Genomic DNA, 14420 nt, shown 5'->3' with positions numbered 1-14420 from the left:
GGTAGCTTGCTATCTATTTTTCGAAAAAAGAAAAAAAGAAAAAAAGGTTATATCTCGTGCATTGCATGGGTTAATAATGATAAATAAACTCAGTCGCATCAAACCTTATTTGCTATTTTAGTCCCTTGACTTCTTATTCATGTGCCATGAATTATCGGCTTCAATTCGGTTGATGTTGCCGTCCAAAAATTATGTGTGTAAAAATTTCAGCCTGGCTGATGTTGCGAAGCTCCTTGTATATGGATTTGTTAATTTGGTGGATCCGATTTTTATTGGAGACCCGTTCGATTTTCCAAGTTGGAGTCTAGTTACGGCTCGCGCTCCATAGCTTCTTTCAATCGGCCTCTTGATATATATTTGGAAATAGGTAGAATTTAAACCCCTCAGCAATTCTAAAATAAGAAGTGCGATTATCGGATAAAGAAGAAGAAGAAGAATGAGCAGAATTATATCTAGGTTAATCCACAATTACTTGGTCTTCGTTTTGTTTTCATTAGTTGAGGTTTCAATTTTCCCCAGTTATATATATATGTACTGCGTACTCAAATTTTCAATATTCTACGGAAGTAATAGCTTAAAAAGAAAACATATCTTTTTCCTATTAAAAGAAGAATTCTAATGCATATCGCAAGTAGGGGAGCAAACGAGCCGAACATGATGGAATTCGAGCCGAATTCAAGCTGGCTCGAATTAATTTCGAGCCTGAATAAGGTCTACTTGTGTTCACCTCGAATTAGTGAAAGAAACTGAAAAAAAAAAAAAAAAAGAACCAAGTTGGCAGAGCTATCGAGGTTGATCAATTTGTGAGCTTGGCGCGAATTGGTTCTCCAACCCAGATGTGTGGGCACATATTTTTTTAAGAGAAAGATAGCATTTTACTCACTTCGTTTATTTTTTTATAAATAAGCTTAGTTGAAAATATCAATCAACTGGAATTCGAACTTGGGACCTCGAACGCCAAGCCCTTTGCCGCTTGTACTAAGGACGGTCGGTATGTATCAATCTTTGTTGATTGCTTTACAGAGGAGTTTTAATCGCGGATTCCCGTTGGTTGTGATTGCATGAAAGTGTATATTCTATTGGTTCATTAGGTGTCCGGGGCAATTTGATTTGAGTAGCTAATTTCACGTTTCTTCATCTTTCCTATATGCTGCTGCAGTACTGTGTCGGGAAGAAATTTGCGAACCCCTTAAGTTGCAGCAAAGCCCTGAACAAACAATTTTCATCTTGTTTCAAATTTTCATGTCGTTTGAATAACTTGTATAGCTTCCAATGAAAATAAAATTAAAAAAAAATGTTTTAAAAATTGCTGAGAAAAAGAGTGGCCAAATGTCAGATTTTTGGGATTGGCAGATTAAGAAATTGCTGCACGTGGTCTGCAGTCTGACTGGCTGATTAAATGTTGAAGAAAAGTCTACATCTTTTCTTTTGGGTTAAGTTAAATATGGTTGCTTTTAACTGTGCTAAATATTTAGAAATGTGGAGAGCTACGTTTGAAGAAAAGTCTACATCTATTCTTTTGTATACCCCTCATACGTTTGAAGAAAAGTCTACTCAACTGTAAAATATCCCTACAGTTATCTCCTGTTAAGTTAATTTAGGTTAAACGTGAGTTAAATATTTAGCACAGTTAAAAAAAATTAATATGCCAATTTTACACTTAGTTTAAGGGCAAATAAGAAATGTTGGTGACGGTAGAGGGGTATATTAGAAAAGACTAAAAGTCAAAATACTTTTTGTGTCACGACTTTAAGAGCAAATAAAAAAGACAATGATGGTGAAAGGGTATATTTGAAAGGACAAAATAGTAATTTTACAGAAATAACAGAATTAATTAACATATTTTAACACTATGGGTATATTAGAAATAGGTTGGACCGTAGTAAGGGTATTTTCCATATTAGCCTTTTAAGAGGGATAAATCGAAAAAACAGAAACTTTTCAGAAATATATAAATAATTGTCCCTTTAAAAAAACTAAGAGGAAAAGAATCACTGTTGCTTATTTGTCTTCTTCGCCTGATTCCCCAATGTGATGTATGGGCTGCGAACATTATACCATCCATTTGCGCATAGAGATTATGTTTTAAAAACTAGGGAAAACTTCAAAAACCCCCCCTGTGGTTTCGTGCTTTCTCACTTTAGTACCCTGTGGTTTAAAACGTATCAATTTGCCCCCATGTGGTTTCGTTTTTCTCTTTTTGTTATCAATTTTATTATTATTTTTTTTTTAAATCAGTGACAAAGTTAAAATTAAAGGATACTAAAGTGAATATTCGATAAATATAGATGGTTATCTGAAGTTTTTTGTATATAATTTAACGAAATGTTAACGAAAAAGCTTCCGAAAAAATAAAAATGAAACCACAGGGGGGCAAATTGATACGTTTTAAACCACAGGATAGTAAAGTGAGAATGCATGAAACCACAGGGGGGGGTTTTTGAAGTTTTCCCTAAAAACTAAGAAATGGTAACTACACCTCATAGACAATTTGGACGGCGTTTACATAGCTTCATGTACTTAGCATTGCCCCTAATAATCCTATCAATCTGATATGAATAGAGTCAATATTGGAACTAATAATTTAAATAAATTAATAATATATCTGCAATAGGAGAAAAATACTATATATACTCACATGCTTCCGATCGATTATTGCAACTTTTTAGGAGACTGATAAAATCGAATGGTAATTATAGATGCTAAAAGAAACTTTCTCAAATACAGAATTAAATGCTAGTGTACTTTTCTAAAGTTTAAATATAACTTTTATATCACTCCAAAATTTAAGCCAACTTATATATTCATCCAAATTCTGATACCTTAGAAAAGTATTCTTTTAATTAAATTTTTATTAATTTTCGTTCAATTTTCTTTAGCTTCCCATCCGAGTACTGATTGACTACATCACTCTTTTCTATCCGATTTCAAATTATTATGCATTGAAAAGAGAATATTTTGTGAAATTTTATCTTCTATTCTATTAAAAAAATAATTCTATAAACCATAAAGCTATGGAAAAGATAAAATAAAATAATCACCCTGCTTGGAAATAAAAAAAAAATTCTAGATGAAGAAAAGAAAAAAAAGAAAGAAAAAGAACAAAAAAGAGAGAAGAGAGAAGAGAGAAGAGAGGAAGCTAAAGGAACTTCAACAACTTTGATTAAAGAGAAAGGATATTTTTGTAAGGTTTTAGAAATGTGGAGAGCTACGTATATATACAAGTTGACTTAAATTTCAAAGAAATATATATTAGTTATATATGAAGGATACACCAACATTTGACCCTAAAATATAGGATAATTCTAGTAGCTAAAAGAAACTAATAAAATATTTGAAACTGATCTAAAATATTTAAAATTTTTAAAAACAAAACTTTATATTATTTTGATATAGTTTACTTTATGACTAAATAATTTCAAAATTGTTAATTTTTAATAACTACTATAGCGAGTTTGTGGTTTAACGGTATAGAAAATATAAAATTATTCAACTTTTGATAAAAATTTTTTAAACTATTTAAATTTATCGAATTTTGTAAAAATGCTTATATCAAAACTAAGGAGAATTTTGAATAAAAGTAAGAAAATTACAGAGTTATAGACCTTCAAGCTTGGTCATATTCTCTTCGCTAGAAGAGAGTGAGCCACATAAATTTGAATGTACGTAACTTTCAATCAATACTTCTCTGTCTTACTAATCGTCCTTAGCACAAGTGGCAAATAGCTTGGTAGTTGGTATCCGAGACCTCAAATTTGAATCATAATTAATTCACATTTCCATACTTCTCTGCCTTACTTTTGTTTTCTAAAAAAAATACTTCTCTGTCTTACCATTCTATACCATTAACCGAGGATAAAATCTCCAGTAGAACATATAGATAGCGTTTGGTTCAGAAACAAGGGGGAATAAGTCCTTGTTCCCCCCTTTGTTTCCAAACGGTGTGTTTGGTATCCGAGAACAGTAGTTCTCAGGTTTCTGAAATAAGCCGGTATAAGGCTGGAACTGCTGTTCCACTTTTTTTTTTTCTGGAACAAGTTTGTTCTCAAGTGAAAACAAAGTTAATTAAAGTCTAAAAATAATTTTAATTATGATATTAAATAATTAATTAATTTAATTAACATATTTAAATCGTTATGTATTGCTTAAATAATAAATTAATTAATTAATTAATTTGTTAATTAATTTATTAATTTATAAATAATTAATTTATTGTTAATTTATTCTTAATTAATTAATTTACTATTAATTAATTATAATTAATAGTTATTTAATTTATTAATATTAATAATTATTTAATTAATTAATTTAATATCAGTTAGTTAATTTGTAATTTATAATCATTTATAATTAATTATTTATAATTATTAATAATTAATTAATTAACAATTTTATTATTAATTAGTTAATTAATTAATTGATAATTTATAATTAGTAATAATTTATTATGTATAATTATTAATAATTTATTAGTTATTATTAATTAATAATTTATTATTTATTTTATTATTAATTAATAATTTATTATTTATAATTATTTATTATTAATTATTAATTTATTAATTTATTATTAATTAATTTATAATTTCTAATTATTAGTATTTTTAATTATAATTTATTATCTAATTAATTTTTATTAATTAATTTATAATTTATAATTATTTATAATTCTTTATAATTTATTATTGACCAATTTGCATAAAAAATCCACTAGTTTTGGGCTTTTGCAAAAGTGGGCCACTTTTTTCGCTTTTGCAGATTCAGTCCGATTTTTCAGCAAGCTAACCAAAATATCCTTATACTTTTTTCTCTCTCCTCTTTTTTTTTTCTCTTGTTCTTTTTTTCTTTCTCTTCGCAGAGAGCGGCGAAGGCAGAGGCGGAGGAGGAGGCGGCCCGCTTCGGTTTTGTCCGGCGCATCCTTACCCTCGCCCGCTCATCCCCCCCGCCTTTTTTTCCTCTCTCCGACCTTCCTTTACCGCCTCCGACCATGCCTATCTCATTCTCTCTCTCCCTTCTCGCCCTTTCCCTCTCCATCCTCCTTCGCCACCTCCGACGACGACGCCTCTCTGCGGACATCGGCGCCGCGGAGGTCGCTGGGCGCCGCAGCTTCGGAACGGGGGCTCTTTAGCTGCGTAGTCGCCGGCGCCGTGGCCATTGGCTGAGATGCATGACAGAAAAAAAAAAGAAGAGAAAGAAAAAAAAAAATAAAGACAAAAAATTATATAAGAAAAAAAAAGATGATGAAATTGCACTGTTAAAATAAGATTACACTGTTTTAAAATAAATTTGCACTGTTTTAATGAAAATTGCACTATTTGATATATAAAATTACACTCTTTTGAAATGAATTTTACACTCTTAAAACTAACGTTGCACTATTTAGGAGAATTTTGCACTTTCTTTTTCTTTTCATTTTCTCTTTCTCTTATTCTTCTTCTTCCGCTGCTGCCTCCCGTCCGGCCCGGGAAGGCGCGGTGGGGGCTATCTCCGAGCTCGAGGATGTCCCTTTTGGTTGTCAGGAGCCTCCTCGAACTCGGCAATAGCCCTCACCGCGCCTTCACGGGTCGGGCAGGAGGCAGCAGCGGAAGAAGAAGAAGAAAAAGAGAAAGAGAAAAAGAAAAGGAAAGAAATAGTGCAAAATTTTTCTAAATAGTACAACGTTAGCCTTAAGAGTGTAAAATCCATTCCAAAAGAGTGTAATTTCTGTATCAAATAGTACAATTTTCATTAAAATAGTATAAATTTATTTTAAAATAGTGTAATCTTATTTTAACAGTGTAATTTTATCATCTTCTTCCTTCTTATATAATTTTTTGTTTTTATTTTTTCTTCTTCCTCTTCTATAATTTTTTTTTGTCACACCTTTCCGCCAACGACCACGGCGCCGGCGACGACACCGTTAAAGACCCCTCGCTTCGAGGCTGCCGTGTCACAGCGACCTCCACGGCGCCGATGTCAGCGGAGAGGAGTCGTCGTCGGAGGCGGCGGAGGAGGCGAAGGAGGAGAGAGAGAGAAAGGACGAGAAGGGCGAGAAAGAGTGAGATAGGCGTCATCGTCGGAGGCGGTGCAGGAGGGTCGGAGAGGGGAAAAAAAAAATCGTAGCGCGGTCTCGGTGGCGTCGGAGGCGAAGAAGGCGGGGGTGCGCAGGCGAGGGTAAGGATGCGCCGGACAAAACCGAAGCGGGCCGCCTCCGCCTCCGCCTCTGCCTCCGTCGCTCTCTGGGAAGAGAAAGAAAAAAAAGAACGAGAGAAAAAAAAGAGGAGAGAAAAAAAGGTATAAGGTATTTTGGTCAGTTTGCTGAAAAATCGGACCGTAACTGCAAAAACAAAAAAGGTGATCCACTTTTGCAAAAGCTCAAAACTAGTGAATTTTTTATGCAAATTGGCCTTAATTAATTAAATAAAATAATTTTAATTTAAAATTATAATTCTTATTTTTTTTTTTTTCCAATCTAATCATTCAAATACTATCTATCTTATTCCTAGTAACAACCCAATTTTCACCCAAACGTAAAATTGGTATTTATACCTGAACTTGTATTTATTACTGAAATAAACAGTTCTTATTTATACCCAAACCAAACGCATCTATATAGATTATGCATAAAAACTTGCAAAAAAAACAACCAACTTTATTGATGGATCAACATCCTATTTCTTGATAGCACCATAAGGATCCTTGAGAGAGTCCTTAATCATACCCTTCAAAGTTAGGACCATAAACCAAAAAAAAAAAAGAAAAAAGAAAAAAGCGGGTTGTGCGCGCCCACAAAAAATTAGAGGGAGAGAAGGGGAAAGGAGCGGGTGCGGGAGAGGTGAAGATGAGGAGCTGGTTCGAGGACAATCCATGTGGAGTAACGTGCAAAGGTATTCATATAAAAAAGTTATTTTTTTTATCAATATTAAAATTTTAGTCATGTGCAAAGATACCTATGTGAAGCTATTTTTTTAATCAAGATAAAAATTTCAGCATGGCAAAAAATATTCATGTGAGACCATTTTTTATTTATATTAAAATTTTAGCCACCTATGGAGATACTTATGTGAAGCAATTTTTATCAATATTAAATTTTTAGCCTCATACCAATGGGTAAAAATTGTATGGATATCCTTCTCTCACTAAAAGTTTGGAGATGATGTGGATGAGCGCCACGTGGGCGGCGCACGCTCATTCTCGCCCTCCCTTCCTCTTCATCAAATTCTTTCTCTCTCTTTTTAAAAATTGAGGCCCACGCTTTTCTTTTACTTTATAGGGGAGTGCGAGGATGGACGCGCGCAGCAACGCGGCGGCCATCCGCGTTGTCCTCAAATTTTTAGTTTGGAAATGATGTTCATAAAATTTTTGCCCGTTTAAAGATATCCATGTGAAGTTACTTTTCATTAGCATTATTAAAGTATTTGTACGGAAGTGAAGTTGACGGCCCAATCATAAACGCATTTGATTTCTTTTCTAATATATATTAGATTTTATATTAATACATATGAAACACACCGGCCGTGCATAGCGCAAATGACAAAATGACTTGGTGGTTGGTACCCGAGACTCAAATTCGAATCCTAATTGATTCATATTTTCAACTAAATTTATTTATAAATAAAATAAAGATAATGAATAGCATGCTAATCTTTCTAATTAGATAATTTCATCGGAAGGATTTTGTTAGCTAGACCTGTACCACACTTTTCTTAATTTCTATAGTATAAGCAGCTCACCGACCGTCCCTAGAGCAAGTAGCAAAGGACTTGATGGTTGGTATCCGAGATCCAAATTCGAATCCTAGTTAATTCACATTTTTCAACTACAGTATAAGCAGCTCGAAGCTTCCTTGACTTCATCCAACTTACGTCAGCACCTGACCAACTCCAGTCTCCCCTGCCCCACCGCCTACAAATAAGTAGTGGGAGGATGTGAACGGCAAGGCAGAAGGCCGGAAGAGTTAGAAACATGCAACAGCACTAGTTTTGGTAAGTCCTCCGCTGCCTTTTCTAGTTCTCCCACTTCCCAAGTAGTTTGGCTCTAGTTTTAAGTTCAATTAGCTTCTTGCAAAATAAAGGAATAATACTCAATATATACTTTTTGAAAATTTTAAAATATCTAATGTATGTCTGGTGGATCGGATCAAAGCGTTTTTATTAATTTTTCAATTTTTTTTAAATATCTTCAAAATTTTAGGATTTACTAATAAATTTTAGAGTTTGCAAAAATATTTTGGAAATAAAAAAAGATAAAATTAAAAAATCTTGAATAATAGTACGAAATATATAAGCAAAAACTCATAAAATAAAAAGCCTGTAAGTTGGAGAGTGTGCTACTATTTTTCGGCTGCTGCTACATCGGTGTGTGTTGAAGTAATCACTGGAACACCCGCGCTACTAGTGTTGTCATGTTTGAAGGTATGTAAATTTTCAAGTTTGCTGCAATATAAATATTTGTATGTTTGTTTTGATTTCTATAATATAAAAATAGTTCCATATGGGGCGTTATTAGAACTTAGTTAATTATATTATATATTAGCACTTAGTTTACAAGGATATTTTGGAAATAGAAAAATAAATTTAAAAATTTTGAAAAGTAATTAAGGGTATTTAAGTAAGAGCTTTACCGGAATACTAACGGAGAGTAAACCGGTATAAAAAAGAAAGATTAAATTGGATTTGTTTTCAAAGAAGGTTGCATGTGTCGGATCGTTGGCGCTAATCATTAACCCTAAAACACGAACAATTAGAAATACGCAACTAATTTATCTAAATTTTTCAAATACAGTGCCCACGGGTTTCGCTTGTGACTCGGTCCAATCAGCCTCACGCCACTTCGAACATTACTCGGCCCGTCCAGCTTCACGTTATTTCGAATATAACTCGACTCAACATAACCTCCTTGATAGAATGCTGCTGATTTAAGCCAACAGCATGAGCCGTAAAAATTAGTGCCCACACCAGGTGTATTCGTTAGATTGAAATTTTATATAGAATGAAGGATTGAAAAATGGCCGGGGTGTAAACATCAGAGGCACCTAGCATAAGGTTTTTTCTAAGTTGGTGAACCTTCTCAGTAGAATGTGACCAGGAGAGAGAAGAAATTGTATATTTATACATGTTCACACCCGGTGTATTCTTAAGTCGTACACCAAACACAATATTTTATGATAAATATTTTAAATTTAAATTTTCATTTAATAGCTAAATATTTAAAACTTTTTTGTGTAAATAATCACAAGTGGTGAGGGGATTGAAAGTCAAAATAGAAGAGAAAGGAATGAAATTGAGCGGTCTACAGATTACATGGTGCATTAAATCTAAGGAATAGTCTTCATCTGGAAGCCTACAGTAAACATGTCTGAAGGCTCCCTAATCTATAACTATTCTGAAATAGATGCCAACTTCAATTTTTTATTAGAACTTTCTAATTTATAATTTTTTTATTTGAATTATTATAGTAAAATTAGTTAAATTTTTTGTTAAATCGAATAGATTTATCAACTATTAGTTTAACTATTTTAAATTTTAGTTGCTAAAAATAGTTAAAAATTATTAATTTTGATATAATTACCAATAAGTTTGTAAAATATCTAAGTTATTTGATTAAAATTACTCAAGTCTAAAAAATTAAAAGTTAAGAAAGAACTAATAAAATAAAGGAAAGATTGAGGTGAAGGGGTGATTTCAAAATTACCCATAGTTGAGGGGTCTCCGTACATTTTTATGGGTGAATAATTGAAAAAAAAAAATTAACACTTTTCATTGTGTCCGTGGTTATACAGTGGAATGTCTATTTTGCTCTTTGGAGCGCAAGATCTTTTATTTCGATAATAATAAAGTATGGAAGCAAATATGTCTTTTTGCCTAGGTTTTCTTTGAAAACACAAGATAATGGAGTTCAAGTTTAAGGTGGACGACAAAGTTAGCGGGGAATGGGCGGCTTACAAGGGATTCATTGAATCCTTGCGCAACAAATTGGCATCTAGCTATTCACACAATCGCCCTGTGCTTCCCCCTCAGCAGATTCACCCAGTCGAGAGATTCCATGTGGAACTGCAAACTCAATCACGGAGCATCACGCTGAGGATTCGGCGAGGTAACCTTTACTTGGACGGCTACAAAATGTGGAATGCTGATCAGTGGTTAGAGTTGGGAAGAGGTCCGGGACCCAACTTCCTGGGCTTCAACGGCGATTACAATGACTTGGAAAATGCCGCCGGGCAAGCGATGGATCGCATAAACCTCGGCCAGCCGCAGCTCGGAACTGCTGTCAACCAACTCGCTTCCACTACCAACCGCCAGGAGAGGGCCAAGCAATTGATTGTTGTGATTCAAATGATCTGCGAGTCGATCAGATTTAGTCGTATCTCCGACCATCTTGCTAAACATTATTACCCGGGTGCCCCACCCCCTGCTTGGATGATAGCACTGGTACACGGCTGGGGGAATCTTTCTGATGCATTACTACGCGCCGACGCGGATCCCACCCATTTCTTTCGGCTCCCGCAACCCAATGCCATGCAAATAAGGACAGCTGAGGATGCGGCTGCTGCACTCGGAATCTTGCTATTCTTCAACTACCGAAAGCCAGCTGGGACCCTGCGCATGTTGTCGGCAGCTAACGACAACAATACGTCGACGTTGCGGCAGGGACGACCGATGGCGGAGGTGTTCTGGGTGCGCATCGACAACATCGGTGGTGGCAGGGACCCTGCCCAGCTCCACGGCACCATCGCGGTTGTGGACGGACTGGGTTCTCAGAACATGTACGATCGACAAAAGGGCAGTCCCGAAACCATCTCTCCGGGAGGCAACATTTTACTGACCGGCCCTAACAGAGCTATCTCGGCTTTCGATAGCTTCGCTGTGGATCTTTCCCTCCAGAATAAGGCTGCTCCGAGTCAGGATGATGAAGTAAGCAACGGTTCGATCATATGGAATGTTTTCGACACCGCCAACAACGTCTTCGACAGGATTTTGTATGCTGATGTCAAAGGAGCGCACGGTTCGGCGACAGCTTGCTACGCGGTGCTGAGTGATGCGGTGGAGGCGACTATATCTGTCGAGCTCGTAAACGCGGGTGGGAAAGATCCTGCTCAAGTTTACGGCGAGATTGCTGCTTCTTACAGCAATTATCCTTCTGGGCAGCAGACTCTGCTCTTCCGTAAGAAGAGAGAGGAGCACATAAATGTAAGGCCTGGGCAACGTATTGGATTGACGAAAAAGACGGTGGCAGTTCCGACCAGTCACTCCCTCGGTGTTCGGGCGGAACTGTACGATCGCCACACAACCTCTGCCGGCCGTCAGATTGTGAATGGAGTTGCAGTGTTCCCTCCGCTCTTCGACGGAGCATCTCAGATGAATATTACTGGGCAGTATGGTAACGTTCTAGTGAAGGTGGCCTGGAATCCGTCATGGCGCCCTGCCAACTAGCTATGCTGGCTGGTAGCTGCAAGTGTTATGTATTAATTCTACTAGAATGCTTAAATAAAGTCATCTATCGGACCTTACATCGATCGTTCCGTTAAAAATATTAATTATATATATGCTGCATGACTATGAAAGCTAGCGACTCTTGTTATGTGTAAAAATCTCACTGCTTTCTCTGGTTTGTAAATAAATGATATATTTTACCATTCACAGTAGCATTTTTACCATTCTGATATATATATATATATATATATATATATATATATATATATATATATATATATATATATATANTATATATATATATATATATATATATATAATTCTTGTGATTTATAACTTACAGCATTTTTACTTATTGAATTTTTATACCCTATTTAATTAACAGCAGGTCTTCATAATAATGTAAAGAGAAAATCACATAATAGTAAAATAAAACATTTTTTAAGTTAACTCATAAGTTGATTATGCTTAATAATACATTAAATGGCTTTATATTTTGATGTTCAAACTAAGTGAAAGATCGAGATGATCCAAGGAGGAGAAAAATAGAATAAGCATATTAAACCCTAACCACAAGATTAGTTTCTCGTTGAAGCAAAGACTACTGTGCATCCATTGCCACGGCATTCAAACTAAGACTAATTTAGTCACATCTTCCGAATCTGGGCCCCTAATACTCGTGATAACATTAGAATTTTCCAAACCTAACCTGCGTTAAAATCTCGCTAAGAAAGCGACATAAGAGAAAGGAAGGAAAGAGGAAGGAGAAAACGATCACAAGAACCGCGATAATAATGCGACTATTCATATATTATTCATGCCTAAAGTGAAAGCCATTTATGGGCACTAAAGATATGGCTAGAATTTTCCAGTTTGTTGCTTTATGAGAAGAAAACTAGATGTAGGCCAAAGAAAATAACACTTTAATTTTTTCATAGGTAAGTCTAGGCGCCTCGGATACGATGGCTTGATAGCTTCTTAAAAATAAGAATATGAATGTAATATAGACACCAATAATAAAATATAATATATTAATATAATATTATTATTTAGGTTTAATTGTATGCAGCTTTCAGTAAACATATCGAGCTGCAAATATATTCCTATAAAGTTTAACTTTTTTATGTTACTCCTACAAAAGTTCAGTAATATTTATATTTGTCTCTTTGATTTGTTACTATTAGAGAACTGTTTTTAACAGCAGATAAATGAAATGTCAATTTTGACATCACAAATATGCTCCTTCAAGAATTTCAACTGTTATAATTGTGCAAAAATGTCTCAATTTTTCTTTAATGATTATTTTTTTTCTCTTTAAAATTCAACTCAGTCCACCATTAATGTTACAACCACTTCTTTCACTTCTTTTTCTTCTAAACCTTTTTGTTTTTTTGAGCAAAATAAGAAAAGTCGTAAAGTAAATTGAATGGAGAAGCAACACGCGTTTGACATGGCTAAAACAACATCCATCATGGATGAATAAAGATAAGAAATTCTAGTTAAGGGTACAAGAAATTCTAGTATGCATAAAAACTTGCAAAAAAACACAACCAACTTTATTGGAGAGCAAGTAACCATAGTCCAGCTACATGGATCAACTGATCAGTCGTGGTCCCATTTCTTGATAGCACCGTAAGGATCACCGACGATGGGTTCGTCGCCATCAGGTCTCCATGGTATGGTGTGGTGTGGTATGGTTTCCAACCCCTTCCATTGAGCTGAGAGAGCGGGGAGGGAGCGGAAGAGACGGCGATGGGCATAGTAAGAGAAAGAGAGAGGAACAGTGGAATTAATTGTGCATGCGCTGACGAGATGGAGAGGTGAAGATGAGGAGCTGGTTCGAGGACAACCCATGTCGAGCCATTTGCAAAGATCGATATTCATATAATAAAGTTGTTCTTTTATTAATATTTAAATTTTAGTCATGTGTCAAGATACCTACGTGAAGCTATTTTTTATCAAAATTAAAATTTTAGCATGTGACCGACTGTTCCTAGAGTAAGTGGCAAAAGATTTGATAATTGGTATTTGAGACTCAAGTTTGAATCCTAGTTGATTCATATTTTCAGCAAGTTTATTTCTAAATAAAATAAACAAAATGAATAGCGTGCTATCTATTTCTCAAAAAAAAAAAAAAAATTCATGTGAAACTATTTTTTATCTATATTAAAATTTTAGCCATGTACAAAGATACTTAGTATATGAAGCAGTTTTTATCAATATTAATTTTTTAGCCTCATGCAACGGTATCATGTGAAGTTATTTTCCATTAGCATTAAAACTTCTGTACGGAAGTGAAGCTAACGGCTCAACCATAAACCGTTTGAGTTTAATGTATATGAAACACCTTTCTCTTTTTCTTTTTCCTTACTCTTTTTTTATCCTCCTGGCCTGTTTTTTTCTCGCCTTTTTCAGGAGACCTTAGACTATTTTCATCTTGTATGCTATATTCAAATCACTTAATGAATGAAACGGATAACGTGCTATTTTTTCTCTAAAAAAAAAATGTACATGAAACATATGTCTAACTTGACTGTCTAATTAGATAATTTCATTCGAACTATTTATTATGTCTTTTTTTCATATTTTTTGAATTTTATTGAAAAAATTACTTACTAATTTAAAAAATAAAGGGTTTTGAGCTGTACCATCGGCACGGGGTCTGTATCGTGCCGATATCTTGTTGGCACAGTACGGCATGATGGATATGGTCCGTGCCGACAGACACTTAAAACTTTACTTACAAAATAAAAAAATAATACTCAATATAGTTCTCAAAATTTTTAAAATTTAAAAAATAAAAAGATAAAATTGAAAAACCTTGAATAGTAGTCAGGAGTATATAAGCAAAAACTCATAAAATAAAAGGCTTGTAAGTTGGAGAGTGTGCTACTATTTTTAATTTTCAGCTGCTACTACATCGGTGTGCTGAAGTAATCACTGGAACACCGGTGCTACTAGTGTTGTCATGTTTGAAGGTATGTAAATTTTTAAGTTTGCTGCAATATA

At 34.6% G+C, this 14420-nt stretch overlaps 1 protein-coding gene across 2 annotated transcripts; it reads left to right on the top strand.

The window, feature by feature from the left end:
* LOC109710497 lies at window positions 7826–11618 on the top strand. Of its 2 annotated transcripts, none has more exons than XM_020233113.1 (2): window positions 7826–7964; window positions 9847–11618. In XM_020233113.1, the coding sequence occupies exon 2, from the start codon at window positions 9870–9872 to the stop codon at window positions 11409–11411; it is 1542 nt and encodes a 513-aa protein (XP_020088702.1). In that variant the 5' UTR covers window positions 7826–7964; window positions 9847–9869; the 3' UTR covers window positions 11412–11618. The 2 variants fall into 2 exon arrangements, with proteins under 2 accessions (XP_020088702.1, XP_020088701.1); XM_020233112.1 differs by having other exon boundaries at window positions 7826–8393.

The sequence above is a fragment of the Ananas comosus genome, linkage group 5 (genome assembly GCF_001540865.1).
Source record: "Ananas comosus cultivar F153 linkage group 5, ASM154086v1, whole genome shotgun sequence".
NCBI classification, from domain to species: domain Eukaryota; kingdom Viridiplantae; phylum Streptophyta; class Magnoliopsida; order Poales; family Bromeliaceae; genus Ananas; species Ananas comosus.
Note: the sequence above shows the minus strand (reverse complement) of the source record. Positions and strands in the feature narration are given on the sequence as shown.